The 19503-nt window shown below is 39.2% G+C and overlaps 1 protein-coding gene across 17 annotated transcripts in view; it reads left to right on the top strand.

Moving 5' to 3' along the window:
* Window positions 1–18382, top strand: part of LOC105465051 (mitochondrial translational initiation factor 2) — a 32478-nt gene extending 14096 nt beyond the window's left edge. For all 17 annotated transcript variants that reach the window (XM_011713271.3, XM_071076733.1, XM_071076731.1 and 14 more), the window contains 10 exons: window positions 188–348; window positions 1725–1901; window positions 4910–5049; window positions 7956–8080; window positions 10199–10403; window positions 10764–11016; window positions 11667–11807; window positions 14925–15089; window positions 17596–17736; window positions 18183–18382. In XM_011713271.3, coding sequence (XP_011711573.1) covers window positions 188–348; window positions 1725–1901; window positions 4910–5049; window positions 7956–8080; window positions 10199–10403; window positions 10764–11016; window positions 11667–11807; window positions 14925–15089; window positions 17596–17736; window positions 18183–18355 — 1681 coding nt within the window. In that variant the 3' untranslated portion in view covers window positions 18356–18382. The remainder of the gene's footprint in view (window positions 1–187; window positions 349–1724; window positions 1902–4909; window positions 5050–7955; window positions 8081–10198; window positions 10404–10763; window positions 11017–11666; window positions 11808–14924; window positions 15090–17595; window positions 17737–18182) is intronic.
* Window positions 18383–19503: the final 1121 nt, after the last annotated feature.

Below are 19503 nucleotides of genomic sequence, written 5' to 3'. Positions count from 1 at the left end.
GGTAGGCATTTATGAAATAGTCTGTCATAAGTCATTATATGTATAAGAAGGGGAAATAGGCCTAATCCACACTGAATATTGGGTTTTATTGTTAATGGTAGCTCACAGGGATAAATGTGAACCAATTCACAGGCTATAAAGTATTTCTGATATTTAAGAAATGAAACTCTTCTGCTGTTAATTGTAGGCCCCAGGCAGATCCAGCTTTATTAACCCCAAGGTCCCCGATTGTTACTATAATGGGCCATGTTGATCACGGGAAAACGACATTACTTGACAAACTTCGAAAAACTCAAGTGGCAGCAATGGAAGTTGGAGGCATCACTCAGCACATTGGTGCCTTTCTTGGTATGAACACAAATTACCTTACAATGTGCTTGGGAACCCCACTTACTATTTTCTTAAACCAAATGTCATAGTGTGAAGTATACAAATTCAAAGTAAAAGAGAAGGCTAAAGCTTACAGTCGTTGGTTTGATGAAATGTAGAGCAAGTGATTAGTAAAGCTATTTTTTAACTTTCTATGAGAAGAAAATTGTGTTAACTGTTTTTTTTTTTTTGAGACAGAGTATTACTCTGTCACCCAGGCTGGAGTGCAGTGGTGCAATCTTGGCTCACTGCAACCTCTGCCTTCCCGGTTCAAGCAGTGCTCCTGCCTCAGCCTCCCAAGTAGCTGGGACTACAGGTGTGCACCACTGTGCCTGGCTGATTTTTGTAGTTTTAGTTGAGGCAGGGTTTCCCCATGTTGGCCAGGCTGGTCTCAAACTCCTGACCTTGTGATCGCCCGTCTCGGCCTCCCAAAGTGTTGGGATTACAGATGTGAACCATCGTGCCTGGCCTAATTTTTTTGTATTTTTAGTAGAGACAGGGTTTTGCCATGTTGGCCAGGCTGGTGTCGAACCCTTAACCTCAAGTGATCTGCCCATCTTGACCTCCCAAAGTGCTAGGATTACAGGTGTGAGCCACTGCACCTGGCTGAAAATTGTGTTAACTTTTAATTCTAGCTCATTCTTAGTTTGATTTAATGAGCCTACAATTTTTTGTTAATTAATTATGTTTATATAACCTCCTTTGCTAGGTTGTGATAATGTTGCTGATAATAATTAAATAATAGTCCCAATTATGAGCACCTAGCATGTGTCCAGAACTATGCTAAGCACCTTATATGTTTTGTCTTTTTTATCTTACAACAACATCATAAGGTAGGTATTAATAGTTGCACTTACAAATAAGGAAGCTGATACTTCTTTGAGTTAAGTAACTTTCCCACAGTATATAGCCTGTAAGTAGCATAGCCAGGATTTAAACCCAAGGTCACTGGACTCAAATCCTGAGCTACTGCCTACTAAATCGCCTTTCTGTGGCTCAGGGGGTTGTGCAACTCTGATTTGCTAATGTAAGGGTGGCTCCCTGTACAACAGTTGGTCTGTTCTGTCTCTAAAATAGATTTATCATTGATACATTTATGAAAGTAGTTATGTTCTAGAAATATGGAGACTTTAGTTTAAAATTTTTACGTGGAAAAAAACCCATAAAAGTTTCACTGGCATTTTATCACTTTTCATTGTGAAATTATTATGATCTGTGTTCTGATTAAGAGTAATGGAAGGAATAAAATTATTTTAAAGAATTATTGATGGTTTCAGATAATGTCACATATATTCTTTGGTATTAAGGAAGTACATGTTTGAGTCCTTGATGTTCTTGAATTTCTGTTTCCACAGTTTCTCTGCCTTCTGGGGAAAAGATAACTTTTCTTGATACTCCAGGACATGCTGCTTTCTCAGCAATGAGAGCCAGAGGGGCTCAGGTCACTGACATTGTCATCTTGGTTGTAGCTGCAGATGATGGGGTGATGAAACAAACTGTAGAATCTATTCAGCATGCCAAAGATGCACAAGGTACTGTGTGGCTGACTTAATGGATGTACTACATAAAGTCAAAGTTCTGGGGCCATTTACATATAGCTCATTTAGTCTTCACAACAATCCCAGAGTTATACCTGTATTATAGATAAGCCTCAAAGATAAATTGTTTTCCCACAGACTTATAACTAATAGGAAGAGTATAGCAGGATTCAACTTGGGACTTGTGACCATAAGTACATACCACAGGTACAGTCTTTCCTATGCTTTTTTTTGTTTTGTTTTCAACTTTTTATCATGGAAATTTTAAGCAGATACAAAAGTAAGAAGATAATAATGAAATTCTATGTACCCATCACCTAAATTCATTACAAGTTGCATAGTGGTTATATTATGTTATTTCCTGTTAATTTATTATGTGGAATTCTTCTCTAAAGAGAAACTTTCCCTTCTGCTTTAAATAAGTTCTTATCTGATCAAACATATAAAATTGAAACTTTTGGAAAATCACTTAATGATCGTCTCCCTTATTTCTTCATTTAAAAGTTATAATAATAAATACCCACACATGTAATTACACATTCTAGGCTGGAGTGGTGGCTCACACCTGTAATCCCAGCACTTTGGGAGGCTGAGGCCGGTGGATCACCTGAGGTCGTTGGGAGTTCAAGATCAGCTTGACCAGCATGGAGAAACCCTGTCTCTACTAAAAATACAAAATTAGCCAGGCGTGGTGGCGCATAACTGTAATTCCAGCTACTCAGGAGGCTGAGGCAGGAGAATCACTTGAACCCAGGAGGCAGAGGTAGTGGTGGGCTGAGATCACGCCATTGCACTCCAGCCTGGGCAACGAAAGCAAAACTCCGTCTCAAAAAAAAAGTTACACATTCAATATATTCATTTTTATTCTGAAATGACTGTACCCCTACCCTTACTGAGAAAATATACTTGATGAAGTGTGTCATATTCCCCCCAGATTTACTGGCAAGATTTTTAAAAGGTTGGGAGTTATTGAGCTAGTCCAGTTCTTTTATTTTACAGCATGGAAAGTAAGACTCAGCAGCCAGAACTCTCCGTAATTATATACAATTATACAACTAATTTTCAGTATGTCTGCATTTGGAATTTAGATCTGCTAGCTTCCAATGTTATTCTCTTTCCTTTCTAATTCCTTAAAACTGCCTTTGTGTGATGTACTATGTTCTTAATGATTCTAGGGAATACATGGCAAGAAGAGAGGGATAAATTTGCCAGGGATCCCATTACAAAACAATTGGCTGAGATAGGATAAATTCATTAGATCATGCTTTGTACACCTCTTCTCTTGGTACCTACCTGTTAAGTTCCAGCTCATCAACATGGAATGTACTTTTTCTGTCTCTTTTCTTTTCTTTTTCTTTTTCTTTTTTTTTTTTTTTTTTTTTTTTTTTTTTGAGACGGAGTTTTGTTCTTATCGTCCAGGCTGGAATGCAGTGGTGCAATCTTGGCTCAGGCTCACTTCAACCTCCTTCTCCCAGGTTCAAGTGATTCTCCTGCCTCAGCCTCCCGAGTAGCTGGGATTACAGGTGACCGCCACCACACTCAGCTCATTTTTGTATTTTTAGTAGAGATGGTGTTTTACCATGTTGGCTAGGCTGGTCTCAAACCCCTGACCTCAGGTGATTTACCTGCCTTGGCTCCCAAAGTGCTGGGATTACAGGCGTGAGCCACCGTGCCCGGCTGGGATGTACTTTTTTGTAATAGTATGTTGTGGATTGCAAAACTTTTTTGTATATTTTAAAATTTCTGTTTGATACCTGAGAAAATTACAGAGATGATGAAATGCAGCCACAGAATTATCTCATAGAATTTTGTGTGATTTCTCTAAAGAGAGGATATGTCTAGTGATAAGTAGATTAAAAGATTATTTGGTCCTTTCATTAAGTAAACATTTATTGAGAGCCTATGTGTTAGTCGACTATGTGTTGGTCACTGACCTAGGTGTATGAATAAATAGTATAAGTCCTAAAAGGAAATTTGTGATATTGGTACTTAGTTTTAACCTAGGATGAGATGTTGGGTTTTAACAATGTGTTAATAAACCCTGGAAAGAAGAGGCAAATGATCTAGTAGTATTGAATTGGAATCTTCTCATGATTTTTTTTTTTTTTTTTTTTGAGATTATCTCCAGTGTACTTGTTGATCTTGCTTTTATGTTTAAGGACAGGCCTTTTTCTACCCAAAATACAGTTGACCTTTGAACATCACGGGTTTGAACTGTGTGAGTCTACTTAACACACACATTTTTTTCAACCAAACATAAATAAAACAGCATTCACAGAATTTGAAACTTCCTTACATGGTTTTTTGTACACACGGTTCTGTAGAGCTGGCTGCAAGACTTGAGTATGCCGGGATTTTGATACAGGCAGTGGTGGGGGGTTCCTAGAACCAATCCACCAGTATACCCAGGAATGACTGTATTGTTTGTTGTGGTTTTTTTTTTGAGATGGAGTCTCTCTCTGTTGCCCACGCTGGAGTGCAGTGGCACGATTTCAGCTTACTGCAAGCTCTACCTTCCCGGTTCAAGCGATTCTCCTGCCTCGGACTCCCAAGTAGCTGGGATTATAGGCGTGTGCCACCACGCCCGGCTAATTTTTGTATTTTTTAGTAGACATGGGATTTCTCCATGTTGGCCAGGCTGATCTCAAACTCCTAACCTCAGGTGATCCACCCGCCTCAGCTTCCAAAAGTGCTAGGATTACAGGCATGAGCCACTGCACCCAGCCCAACTGTATTGTTTTTTTTGGATAATCTCAGGTGTCTGTTATTCACTCAAAATCTGCTTATAATTATACTTTTAACATCTTGCATCTGGATTTCTTTATGTGTAGAGAGCAGAGTAGGGTGATATGACTCTAAAGTGGGTCATTTTGGCCTTTTGTTAGATAAAAACATCCACTGAATAAAGAGAAAACTGGAACAGAAAGTTGGTGTCTTTCACTGTGAATACCTGGAATTGAAGGTGTCATCATTTTCACTCTATTTAACTCCGTTTCTTTCAGTTCCTATTGTCCTTGCCATAAATAAATGTGATAAAGCTGAGGCTGATCCTGAAAGAGTGAAAAAAGAGCTGCTGGCTTATGATGTGGTATGTGAAGATTATGGAGGTGATGTTCAAGCAGTGCCTGTCTCTGCACTTACGGTAAATGTGGGGACTTCATATGAATATGCCTGAATGGGAACGCTGTACACAATGCACACAGTATATTACATCTAAAGAACATTTTGATGTACATAATTTGTGTTGTTTTTAAAACATTTTCCGGGTGTCAGGCAAAGATGGTATTATCTCGGTTTGGCACATTAGGAATTAGGCTCAGAGAGGTCAGTCACCAGCTGATCAGTGTGGAGTCAAGTCTAAATGGAATATGTTTTTTATTATGAGATACTTAGGATGAGAATAAATGGGGAATAAGGGAAATAGTAGGATAAAGACGTGGTGCGATCACAGCTCACTGCAGCCTTCACCTCCAAAGCTCAAGTTGTCCTCCCACCTCAGCCTCTTGAGTAGTTTGGGTTACAGGCAGGTGCCATCCCATGCCTAGCTAATTTTAAAAATTTTTTGTAGACATAGGGTGTCACTGTGTTGCTTAGGCTGGTCTTGAACACCTGGCCTCAAGCCATTGTCCCACCTTGGCCTCCCAAAGCACCGAGATTACAAGTGTGAGCCACTGTGCCTGACCAAAGACTGTCTTAAGCAGAAATGAAATCCATTTGTTAACAAAAAAGTGCTTATATTTCATGCCTCTTACAAGTGGAAAACAGGCCTTACAGCATTTAAGAGATTTAAACAAAAAGTTCATGAATACCAAGATTAAATATTAAGTTGATTTTGTTGTTGATTGACTGAATGTTTTTGTGGATTAAATTGCTACATGTTTTAAAATGTTATTTAAATGAATTCCATTTTCTTTAAAATTACCATCTATTCTTTCTTGAATATAAGCACCAAGGAAAGTCAGTACTTGCCTCATATCAGTGTTTTCCAATTCTTTTACCCCGTAGAGGTTGCTGCTAAGTAACCTTTTTTGTCCATCCTTGTTATATAATATAGCCTTTTTTTTTCCTCCTGATCATTCACTGAAGGGATGGTGGGCTAATCTACACCTTCCTCCAATTAAATCTCATTTCATCTTTACTTTTCCTAAATGTGTTACCTCCAAGATACTTAGAAATTATGCCTCCATTAGTAGTAAAACTGTGCATCTTTTTCTCTGAAATTTATAAAATGCTGACTTAGACTTTGTTATCTTCTGCACTGTCTCAATTGTTATCGCACTCCAAAAGCCACATGTTAAGCTTACTACAATAAGATTAAAATATTTGGCCAGGCGCAGTGACTTACGCCTGTAATCTTAGCACTTTGGGAGGCCGAGATGGTCGGATCCATTGAGGCAGGAGTTCAAGACCAGCCTGGGCAACATGGTGAGACCCTGTCTCTACAAATAAACACAAAAATTAGCCTGGCTTGGTGGCATGTGCCTGTAGTCCTAGCTATTGGGGAGGCTGAGGCTGGAGGATCACCTGAGTGAGGGAGGTGGAGGTTGCAGTGAGCTGAGATGATGCCACTGCACTCCAGCCTTGATAACAGAGTGAGACCCTGTCTAAAAAAAAAAAAAAAAATTAAAATATTTGAAGAGTTGACTACCTTTTCTGACCAGATACCATGAGATGAGTAGGTAGATATAAAGCTGCTTAGGCAGATTTGGAGGTGTGTCAGAGATGATTCCAAGGGAATGGAGGGCATTGGAAGAGAGTGGCAGGGAGGTAAGATGATTTTCTAAGGTATGTAAAGGATTACTTCATGCAAGTTAACAACTCTAGTTCTGCTTTTTGGAGCAGCATTTTGTAAATTGGAATAAATACTAGGAATAAGTGGGTGGGTAAGCAAAATATTTAGTCAATTTTTTTTGTTTTGTTTTACAGTTGTCTATTGTTTTATTTTTTATTTTTTGAAACAAAGTCTTGCTGTGTGTCTCAGGCTGGAGTGCATGGCATGATCTTGGCTCACTGCAACCTCTGCCTCTGGGTTCAAGCAATTTTCCTGCCTCAGCCTCCTGAGTAGCTGGGATTACAGGCACGTGCCACCACACCCGACTAATTTTTTGTATTTTTAGTAGAGACAGGGTTTTACCATGTTGGCTGCTCTCGAACTCCTAAGTGCCAGTTTCAGCTTCCCAAAGTGCTGGGATTACAGGCATGAGCCACTGTGCCCGGCCCTTGTCTGTTGTTTTATATTTGGTAACAACTGTGAGCAATCTCTTAGCTGATACGAGGAGTGGAAAAATACCTTGCCTATCAGTTCCAGTTCCATCACCAGTTAATCGGCTGTGTGATCTTGGAGCCCTAGAGAGCATAGTAAACATAGACCATGAAAGGTAAAAGAATCACCCCACTCCAGCTTCTTCATTTTATGGTTGAGGTAAGAAGATCCAGGGAGGTGAGGTGATTTCTTTTTTAAAGGGTGCACAGCTGGGTGGTTATAAAGCACAGCTTAGAGCCTAGATCTCTAGTTAGTGCTTTTTCTCCTCATTTATTTATTTTCTCATCATTTATTTAATAAGGGTAAGTAATGCTTGATTTACTTTATAGGATTCTTGAGTTGATCAAATGAAATAATAGATGTGAAATCTCGTTCAGTTGGGTAGAACTTAAAAAAAGAAAGCAAGAGGAAGGAAACACAATTGTAGGGACAGACGGAGGAGAAAGAATGAAGCATTGCATGTGTTTATGAAAGGGATAGTAACAAGTACCACCAGTGGCCATACTTTAAAAAAAAATAGCCACTTATTCCTTGCAAGATCTGTCCATGGCTCAGGTTTTCTTGCTGATCCCTCCCTCCCTTCCATTCTTCCCATTCTCTTTTTTCTTATTTTCTTTTCCCCTCCCTCCCTTCCTTTCTTTGTTAAATTGAGTAATCATGCTTTTAATGATTAAAGAGAAAAGTATAATATATCTTGCAAGGATTATGTGACTTTCTGTCCTTGGTATTTATATTTACTGATAATATTTATTAACATGTATTAACAACCTTTGTTATTGTTAAAGGGCAATAATCTGATGGCTTTGGCAGAAGCAACAATTGCTCTTGCAGAAATATTAGAATTGAAAGCAGATCCCAATGGTCCAGTGGAAGGAACAGTAATAGAGTCTTTCACAGACAAAGGAAGAGGGTAGGACTCTTAAACTGCTTGCCTTTTTAATTTGTTCTGTGGTTTTTGTGACTTGATTATATGATGATATATTATTCTTGTTGCATGTTATTGTTAGTTCATGAACAATATTTTCAAAGCATTTGTTTTAAAAAGTATTTTATTGTTTGTACTGACACAAGAACACAAGAATGCGGTTATTATCAGTAGACCATAGCAACTATCCATATACATCTAGTAGTCATATTTAGATGACATAAGTAGTTCAATTTGTTTTATTTTTTTCCCCCACTGACTCGACTGAATTGGTAAAGTCTTACAGATAACGTAAATTAGAATGAAATACCAATAGTTGCATTTTAGGGTTTGTAAATTCTTTATACCTTACCCATTAATATAATACGCAGAAAGATCTTTGAAGTGGTGTGCTTGAATTTTCCTCCGTATCAGCAAGAGAGGTTTTCTCATTGTTTTACACTCTCTAACAACTGTGAGTAATCCCTTAGCTGATGGAGACTGGGATAGAAAGTGGGTTAAGATTCTGTCAGAACACTTTGCTCCCTGTTTCTTCTCTTAGCATGACCTTGTAAGAAATTATTTTTTTAAAATTGTGGTAAGAAACACCTAACATCCCATTTATTATGTTAACCATATTTAAATATACAGTTCAGTATTGTTGTTTATTCACATTGTTGTACAACAGATCTGTTGAACTATTTTATCTTGTAAAACTGAAAGTCTATACCTTTTAAAATTACCTTAGTCCTTCTCCTGAGCCCTTGGCAACCACCTTTCTGTTTTCTGTTTTTCTTTTATTTATTTATTTTTGAGACAGACTTTTGTTCTTGTTGCCCAGGCTGGAGTGAAGTGGCCATGATCTCAGCTCACTGCAACCTCTGCTCCCTGGGTTCAAGCAATTCTCTTGCCTCAGCCTCCCAGGTAGCTGGGATTTACAGGCACCCGCCACCACGCCTGGCTACTTTTTGTATTTTTGGTAGAGACAGGGTTTTCGCCATGTTGGCCAGGCCAGTCTTGAACTCCTGACCTCAGGTGATTCACCCGCCTCAGCCTCCCAAAGTGTTGGGATTACAGGCATGAGCCACTACGCCTGGCATTGTTTTCTGTTTTTATTTTGTGACTACTATAGATACCTCATATGAGTGGAATCATACAGTATGTGTCCATTTGTAACTGGCTTATTTCATTTTGTATAATGTTCTAGAGTTTCATTCATGTTGTAGCCCGTGAAAAGATTTCGTTTTTAAAAAAAATTTAATTTTTTTTTTTTTTTTAATTTTTCTTTTTTTGAGATGGAGTCTTGCTCTATCACCCAGGTTGGAGTGTAGTAGTGCGATCTCGGCTCAGTGCAGCCTCTGCCTCCCAGGTTCAAGTGATTCTCCTGCCTCAGCCTCCTGAGTAGCTGGGACTGTAAGGCACGTGCCACCACACTCGGCTAATTTTTGTATTTTTAGTAGAGACGGGGTTTCACCATGTTGGCCAGGCTGGTCTCGAACTCCTGACCTCAGTTGATGTACCCACCTCGGCCTCCCAAAGTGCTGGGATTACAGGTGTGAGCCACTTCACCCAGCCTATTTTTTTTTTTTTAATTGAGATGGGGTCCTGCTATGTTGCCCAGGCTGGTCTCAAACTCATGAGCTCAAGTAGTCCACCCACCTTGGCCTTCAAAAGTGCTGCTGGGATTACAGCCATGAGCCACTATACCTGGCCAATTTCCTTCTTTTTAAAGACTGTATAATATTCCTTTGTATGTAAAATCCACATTTTCTTTGGAAGAAATGTCCATTTGTCTTTTGATGGACATTTGGGTTGCTTCTACTTCTTGGCTATTGCAAATAAATTTGTTTAAAATGGTCTTGATAGGCTGACTTTGAACTCGGGGGCTCAAGTGATCCTCTTGCCTTAGCCCGCTGAATAGCTGGGATTGCAGGTGTGCCATTGCACCCAGCTTTGAAATGTTTTTATAGTATGAAAAACTGCTTAAGAAATTAAGTGGCAGAATTAATCTTGTGTATACACATGTTTATGTAATTTAAACTTCATAAATATATCTTTGCTCTACTTAAAGTACAATTACATCCTGATTATGACATTAAAAATATACTTTTATTTTCATTTTAGTCCTGTTACTACAGCTATAATTCAAAGAGGAACTTTAAGAAAAGGCTGTGTTCTGGTTGCTGGAAATTGTTGGGCAAAAGTACGCTTAATGTTTGATGAAAATGGAAAAACAATCCATGAGGCCCATCCCAGCATGCCAGTGGGAATTACAGGCTGGAGAGACCTTCCTTCTGCAGGAGAAGAAATTCTTGAAGTAGAATCTGAGGTATATCAAGCTTAATTCCTATATGTAGGATGTAATATAATGATTTTAAATGTCAGTTTACAATGTTATACCAAATATGTGTATTACTGTTAACAAATAATTCTAGATTATAAGAGGCTGTGAGGATGCAAGTTGTGCTATTATAGCATTAGACTATAGAATTTTGGGGGGATAAGATTTTTAAATCATTTCAATTATATAAGCTCTCAAATTAAAATTTTACATGTTTCTTGAAACTTATAAAAGTAGCAGTTTCATACATGAGTTACGCTAATTTCCTAATGGGGGACAACACAAAGGCTTTAATCTAGCAGTTATTGTTGTCTACTTCATTAAATAACGCGTTTTTCCCCTATAAAGCCAAGGGCACGTGAAGTTGTTGACTGGAGGAAGTATGAACGAGAACAGGAGAAAGGTAAAGAGGATGTGAAAATAATAGAAGAAAAGCGAAAGGAACACCAAGAAGCATATCAGATAGTCCGTGAGAAGTACAGCAATGTGCAGTGGAAGAAGAGATCACTTCTACAGTATTTAGAAATAAAAGAACAAACATCCTTAAAGCGAAAAGAGGAAATGGAAAGAGATTCAAATGTACTTCCTGTGATTATTAAAGGTATCTTTTTAAAGATTTTATATTACATTCTCTGAATATATATATATATATATATACTATTCTCATAGTTTGGTCCTTTACATTTACATGAAAATTATTTCAGTATTTTAGGAGAGATTTTCTTATTCAACATATTTCTTGCTGATTTTGTTGTAAATGAACCTTTGGCTCATTATATGCTATTTTTTTTTTTTTTTTTTGAGACGGAGTCTCGCTCTGTCGCCCAGACTGGAGTACAGTGGCCGGATCTCAGCTCACTGCAAGCTCCGCCTCCCGGGTTTACGCCATTCTCCTGCCTCAGCCTCCCGAGTAGCTGGGACTACAGGCGCCAGCCACCTCGCCCGGCTAGTTTTTTGTATTTTTTAGTAGAGACGGGGTTTCACCGTGTTAGCCAGGATGGTCTCGATCTCCTGACCTCGTGATCCGCCCGTCTCGGCCTCCCAAAGTGCTGGGATTACAGGCTTGAGCCACCGCGCCCGGCCATTATATGCTATTAAGTCAAGTAGGTATATGTAATGCTAAGCCTACATAAAAGTGGATTTAGTGGTAAATGACATTCCTATCATGGCTTTAAATAGATTATTGTCATTTTTATGTCTGCTGATGTCTAACTCGTAAAAGCAACAATTATAAACTTTTTTTGTATTTAGGTGATGTTGATGGTTCTGTTGAGGCCATTTTGAACATTATAGATACCTATGATGCTTCACACGAGTGTGAACTAGAATTAGTACATTTTGGAGTAGGTGATATAAGTGCAAATGATGTTAACCTTGCTGAAACATTTAATGGTAAGGATTCCATTTTTTCTTGTTAATCTGTGTTCCCTAAATAACACTGAACCATCTGCTTCTGTCTTTTGTTGCTTGGCTTGTCACACCTGACATTTATTCCCATCAGCATCACCCTTCCTGCTATAGTCCAGTCCCAGCTAGCAATTTAAACTGAATGGGATGTGCAGTATTGTGGCCATAGCTCCATTTGTTGTGGTTGTATTGCAATTTTGGGGAACTATTTCAAGACCTAGTCACGTTTATCTTTTTTTTCAAAGCACCATTACTGCCCCCTCTCCCTACTCCTCCAAGTTCTTTACTATCCCACGGTTGATTCTCATATCTTTCATCAGACTTCTGAATGTTCCTAGCACTGTAATCACCCTATTCAGTCTTTCCTTCATCTTTTACTTTTGGCTTCCTATCTTTGGTAATTGATAACTTTATATGTCATATCTTTTTAGAGCAAAAGGTCTTTTTAGCTTTATAAGCCTAGAAGGCATGGAACTGTCTTTACTAGTTGAATTTATGATACACAAAAAGGGGGACTCATGACTGTTAAATAAGTGGAACACCTAGTAAAGCAAAAACATTGTTGAGTTATTAGGAATCATTTAGGAAAGAGATTTCTTTGAAACCTGACTTGATTAGAGTTAGATGTCACCTCTACTGAAAAGGATAGAGGTAACATCTAATTGATTAATTAAACGTATTTCATAGGCACTGACTGGCTTAGTACTGTGCTGTAATATAGACAGTGTATTGAATGATATTGAAATGACTTTTTTTCTTTTTTTTTTTTTTTTTGGAGACAGAGCCTCACTCTGTCGCCCAGGCTGACATGTGGCATCATCTCGGCTCACTGCAACCTCTGTCTCCCTTGTTCAAGGGATTCTCCTGCCACAGCCCCCACTGAGTAGCTGGGATTACAGGCGTGCACCACCATACCTGGCTAATTTTGTATTTTTAGTAGAGACAGGGTTTCACCATGTTGGCCAGGCTGGTCTTGAACTCCTGACCTAGGTGGTCCACCTGCCTTGGCCTCCCAAAGTGCTGGAATTATAGGCATTAGCCATTGTGCCCAGCCAATTGAATGACTTCTTTTTCTTGAGACGGAGTTTTGCTTTTGTCAACCAGGCTGGCATGCAATGGTGCAATCTTGGCTCACTGCCACCTCTGCCTCCTCGGTTCAAGTGATTCTCCTGCCCCAGTCTCCCGAGTAGCTGGGATTATAGGCACCCACCACCACACCCGTCTAATTCTTTTTTTTTTTTTTTTTTTTTTTTTTTTGAGACGGAGTCTTGCTCTGTCGCCCAGGCTGGAGTGCAGTGGCCGGATCTCAGCTCACTGCAAGCTCCGCCTCCCGGGTTTACGCCATTCTCCTGCCTCAGCCTCCTCAGTAGCTGGGACTACAGGCGCCCGCCACCTCGCCCGGCTAGTTTTTTTGTATTTTTTTAGTAGAGAAGGGGTTTCACCATGTTAGCCAGGATGGTCTCGATCTCCTGACCTCGTGATCCGCCCATCTCGGCCTCCCAAAGTGCTGGGATTACAGGCTTGAGCCACCGCGCCCGGCCCTAATTCTTATATTTTTAGCATAGATGAGGTTTCATCATGTTGGCCAGGTTCGTCTCAAACTCCTGACCTCAGGTGATCCGCCCACCTCGGCCTCCCAAAGTCCTGGGATTATAGGCTTGAGCCACTGTGCCTGGCCAGAATGACTTCTTAATGATAGGAGTTTCAAGGTGATTGTGTTTTTCTCCGTATTAAACTGTGTGGGTTAATTTTTTTTCATTCATTTTGTTTAAGACAAGAGTGTCTTAAACAAAGCTTTTTTTTAAGACAAGCTTTTTTTTTTTTTTTTTTTTTTTTTTTTTTTTTTTTTACTTTTTGGGTTAATTTTTTTTTGAGATAAAGTCTCGCTGTCGCCCAGGCTGGAGTGCAATGGTGCAATCTGGGCCCACCGCACCCACTGCCTCCTGGGTTTAAGAGATTCTCCTGCCTTAGTTTCCTGAGTAGCTGCAATTACAGGCGTCTGCCACCATGCCTAGCTAATTTTTGTATTTTTAGTAGAGACAGGGTTTCACCATGTTGGTCAGGCTGGTCTCAAACTCCCAGCCTCCAGTGATCCACCCGCCTCGGCCTCCCAAAGTGCTGGGATTACAGGCATGAGCCACCGTGCCCGTCCAGGTTAATTTTTTTCATTCATCTTTTTTAAGACAAGAGCGTTTTGCTTTTTTTTTCTCCCAAAGTATTTACAGTTAAATACATTATTTGTTTTTTGGTGCAATGGTCAGCTCCATGAAACTTGCTTCTTAAAAATAACTCTTGACCCTTACCAATTAAGTCACTATTTTTCCCTCCACCCCTTTAAGTCACTATTTTTGGGCATCTTTTGGCCGTCTGAATACCTAAGTGCAAACCACAAAAATTGTAGACAATAAGATTATAATTTAATAATGTAGTGTTATTAAAATGAAGCAATAATATTTTAGCCCTGGTCATTTTTTGTGTTTTTATTTCTCTGGTATAAAAACCAAATTTTGTTTAGCATACTGCTTTACACGTTATAGGCACTTAATGGTCCTTAAATGAATGGATTTGAAATTATAAAGAAATTTTTTTAAGCCACAATACAATTTATAAAATTCTTTCATCAATTGGAAAATTTACTAGTTTTGGTGAGAAAAAAATCATAGACCTTCTAACCTCCTCTAATTGCTATTTTTTTTTTTTTGAGACAGAGTTTTGCTCTGTTTGCTGAGGCTGGAGTGCAGTGGCACGATCTCAGCTCACTGCAACCTCTGCCTCCCGGGTTCAAGCGATTCTCCTGCCTCAGCCCCCCGAGTAGCTGGAATTACAGGTGCCCGCCACCACGCCCGGCTCATTTTGTATTTTTAGTAGAGACGGGGTTTCACCGTGTTGGCCAGGCTGGTGTCGAACTCCTGACTTCAGGTGATCCACTTGCCTGAGCTTCCCAAAGTGATAGGATTACAGGTGTGAGCCACGGCACCCGGCCTCTTATTTGCTATTTTAATTTAGAAAATAAAACAATTTAGATTCAAGTTTCTGCTTGAAAGACAAATAAATGATTATAATGTAATCTTTGTGCTACTTCATCATATTTCTGTTTGCTAGGTGTTATATATGGCTTTAATGTGAATGTAGGCAAAGTTATCCAAGAGTCAGCTGCAAAAAAAGGTGTAAAAATGAAACTTCACAAAATAATTTACCGTCTTGTTGAAGATTTGCAAGAGGAACTGAGCAGCAGATTACCCTGTGCTGTGGAAGAGCACCCAGTAGGTGAGTGATCACTGGGTGTTACTTTTAAAAATTAGTATAGTAGGTGCTATAAATAGCACTTTAGCGCTTAGAGGAAATGTTTTCAATGTTGAAAGATATATCCTGTGTTCTAGAAAAAAAGACTACCATGAGAATTCATTGTAGCTTCTTATGTAAACACCTGCCCTATGTAACACATTGTGCCTATGCCTTGAGGATACAAAAGCAAATAAGGAATTAAGAACTTGCCCTCCAGTTTAGATATGAACAAATAATTATAATACAAATTATACTACTATTGAATGCATAAAGATTATTAACAGTGTCATGGAAAGAGCTGTTGACTTTGTTGTAGGGCTGGCAGAGAAGTCTACCATAAGAAGAAAATTTACATTGAAATATTAAATATTTAAAAATACTGTTTCTAGCATATATCAGCCAGAGTAGACTGAGTTTATTTAAAATTGATTAAATTACCTCATCTGTTTTTTTTCCCTCCCCATGTAGATTTTTTTTTTGGTTAACTTTTAATTTTGATAATAGTTTTAAATTTCCAGGTAAATTGCAAGAGAAATACAAGGAACTCCTATATATCTTTTACCTAATTCACCAGTTGTTTACATTTTGTCCTATTTGCCTCATTTTTGTCCTGCTCCATACACACGGATTTTTTTTACCTGGACCATTTGAAAATGTTTGAGATATAATGCCTATTTGCCTCTAAATATGTACATCTGCTAAGCAAAAGAGACTATCTTATAAAACCATAGAACTAATCAAACTCAAGAAACTTAACATTTATTTATACAATGCAGTTATCTAATACACAGTCCATATTCACATTTTGTCCATTGTCCCAACAATGTACTTTTTTTCCCCAGTCCGGGATCATGGATTATAATATATCCATGTTGTCATATCTCTCTGGCTCCATTTAATCTGGAACAGTTCTTCAATTTTTGTCTCTTTTGACCTTGACATTTTTGAAGCATATTGGCCAGCTGTTTTGTAGAATGTACCCTGATTTGGATTTGTCCAGTGTTTCCCCATGATGAGATCTGATTTTGCATTTTTAATCTACATAACAGATTTATTATTTTAGATTTTTCTGACCTGCTCAACATGATCGTACAGAGATTTTTATGTTCTTGTGCTAAGAGCAATTTAGAACACTAAGTCATGAGGGTTTCTAGGATTAAGCAAACACACCAGTCAGATAACACTACCACCACCAGTAAAATAGCTCCCTAGAAAACTGGTTCATTATAGTGCGTGTTACTTCATTATTGGAATTGTATTAATTTTTAGTCAGTTAAAAAAACAGACTCAGCCAGGCATGGTGGCTCATGCCTATAATCCCAGTACTTTGGGAGGTCAAGGCATGCGGATCACCTGCGGTTGGGAGTTTGAGACCAGTGTGCCCAACATGGTGAAACCCCGTCTTTATTAAAAATACAAAATTAGCCAGGTGTGGTGGCGCATGCCTGTAATCCCAGCTACTTGGGAGGATGAGGCAGGAGAATCACTTGAATCCGGGAGGCAGAGGTTGCAGTGAGCCAAGATTGCACCATTGCACTCCAGCCTGGGCAACAAGAGCAAAACTCCATCTCAAAAAAAAGAAAATAAAAAAGACTCAGTTAGTAGTTCTAAGTAGATATAAATTACCTATGGCAAAATGAAAAATAATGAGACCAGGTGCAGTGGCTCACGTGTGTCATCCCAGGACTTTGGGAGGCTGAGGTAGGAGCATCACGTGAGGCCAAGAATTCAAGACCAGCCTCCACAAAAAAAAGGTAAAAATAAAATAATTAGTTGGGTATGGTGGCACGCACCTGTAGTCTTAGCTATCCAGGAGAATTGCTTGAGCCCAGGAGCTTGAGGTTACAGTGAGATATGATCATGCCACTGCACTCCAGCCTGGGTGACCCATCTGTAAAAATTTTTTTAAAAAGATAAAAGAGAAAGTAATGACAGATGATCTACTCTTGAAAATATATTGAAGGAAAGCTTAAAACAAGGTTTTCATGGAGCAGACAAGAATAGGCAAAGATGGCTGGGTGCAGTGGCTCACGCCTGTAATTTCAGCACTTTGAGAGTCCGAGGTGGGTGGATCACTTGAGGTCAGGAGTTTGAGACCAACCTGGCCAAACCCCGTCTCTACCAAAAATATAAAAATCAGCTGTATGTGGTTGTGGGCGCCTGTAATTCCAGCTACTTGGGAGGCTTAGGCAGGAGAAACACTTGAACCCCGGAGGTGGAGGTTGCAGTGAGCCAAGATCATGCCTGGATGACAGAGTGAGATTGTCTCAAAAAAAAAAAAAAAAAAAATAGCCAAAGATTTTCATGCATTTTTATTCTTAATATTGGTCAGGAAAATAAAATTGGAGTTAAAGAAACCTAGACTTTTTTCTAGGCATGAATTTGGATTTTTGTCATACCTTTAATTCTTATACCACAGAATGTCAGAAATTGCATATTTCTCAGAATCTTTAGTTTTCTGCACATTAATGCTCTCTTCTTCCTAAAGGTGAGGCATCTATACTAGCTACCTTCTCTGTAACAGAAGGGAAGAAAAAAGTTCCTGTGGCTGGCTGCAGAGTCCAAAAGGGACAGTTAGAAAAACAAAAAAAATTTAAATTAACCCGTGATGGACATGTAATTTGGAAGGGTAAGCAACATCAAAATCCCATATCCAGTCACCAAAACCTGTTGACTACATAACCATCTGAAATCTGTTCATCTTTCATGTCCATAATCTCAGCTCAGGCCATTTCTTATTGCTGTTGTAACTCCTAAATTGTCTGTAGTTGATCGGTTCCCTTTGCTTGAGATGTATGTTGGTTTTATATCTCAAGTACCATCCTATCCTCAGCAAAAAGTTTGTGTCTACCTTTGAAATAGGAGATTTAGGGTATTTTGCTATAAATTAAGTCTTAGTTACAGCAAACTTCATTTTTCAGGGGGTTCCCCTGGTATTTAGTCCCATTGTTTAACATGACAGGACCATGCAATTTTTAAGAATTTCAGTGTAATTTCCTGGTAACACCATATAATGTAGTATTTAGTAGGTACTTATTTATTGAATATACTAACCTTAAATTATATCTTTTTAAGGTTCATTAACCTCACTGAAACACCATAAAGATGACATTTCAATTGTCAAAACGGGAATGGATTGTGGTCTCAGTTTAGATGAAGAAAATATGGAATTTAAAGTGGGAGATAGAATTGTTTGTTACGAAGAAAAACAAATTCAAGCCAAGACTTCTTGGGATCCAGGATTTTAAAATACATTAAAGATGTAAATAACTCAACGTGTTGCTTTTTTGAAGGTAGAAATGCACTACTACTGGCCAAAAAGTATCTAAGTTGTTCTACCATGTATTCATATACACAAACTGTCAGAAGTGCTCAGAAATAGGAAATCTTATTTAAGGATGCCTCCAGCTAGAAATCCTTTAATGGAAAGACTGGCAATATGGTAAAAGGTAATTGTTAATTACTTACACATCACTGATTTCTTTAAAGTGGATGCTTTAGGCCGGGCGCGGTGGCTCAAGCCTGTAATCCCAGCACTTTGGGAGGCCGAGGCGGGTGGATCACGAGGTCAGGAGATCGAGACTATCCTGGCTAACATGGTGAAACCCCGTCTCTACTAAAAATACAAAAAACTAGCCGGGCGTGGTGGCGGGCGCCTGTAGTCTCAGCTACTTGGGAGGCTGAGGCGGGAGAATGGCGTGAACCCGGGAGGCGGAGCTTGCAGTGAGCCGAGATCACGCCACTGCACTCCAGCCTGGGAGACACAGCGAGACTCCGTCTCAAAAAAAAAAACAAAAACAAAAACAAAAAAGTGGATGCTTTAGTTAAGAGGCTTATCAAGTGAACCAGCTTTCCCTGAATTGAGCTCCAAAGGAAGATATGCTACCCAAGTCCTGCTTGAAACTAAACTGTCTTTTAGTGTTAACAGTACAAATAAGTAATCATTCCTTTATAGGGATCCATCCTGAACAAACATTAAATTCCCAAGAGTTGTATGACAGACAGCAAACATTCCACTGAAACCACCCAGAGACTGTGGATGCATTTTTTTTTTGAAACAGGTCTTGTCCAGGATGAAGTGCAATGCATGATTACAGCTCCTGGGCTCAAAGGATCCTTTTGTCTCACCCTCCCCAGTAGGCAGGACCATAGGAGTCAGCCTATGGTTTTTTTTGCAGAGATCAGGGTCTTGCTATGGTGCCCAGGCCAGTCTTGAACTCCTGGACACAAAGTGATCCTCCCAAAGTGTAGGGATTGCAGGCTTGAGAACACCACTCCCAGCCAGTATCCATTTTTGAGTTGGCAACTTTAGCCTTTAACAGAAGTATGCTTAGCCAAGGTCTCTTTTAAGCCAAAGTCTTAACACCTACACAAACCGTGATTCTCAAAGACAAGA

This window comes from Macaca nemestrina, chromosome 13 (assembly GCF_043159975.1).
Source record: "Macaca nemestrina isolate mMacNem1 chromosome 13, mMacNem.hap1, whole genome shotgun sequence".
NCBI lineage: Eukaryota > Metazoa > Chordata > Mammalia > Primates > Cercopithecidae > Macaca > Macaca nemestrina.
The sequence above is the reverse complement of the archived record's forward strand: the minus strand, read 5'-3'. Positions and strand labels throughout refer to the sequence as shown.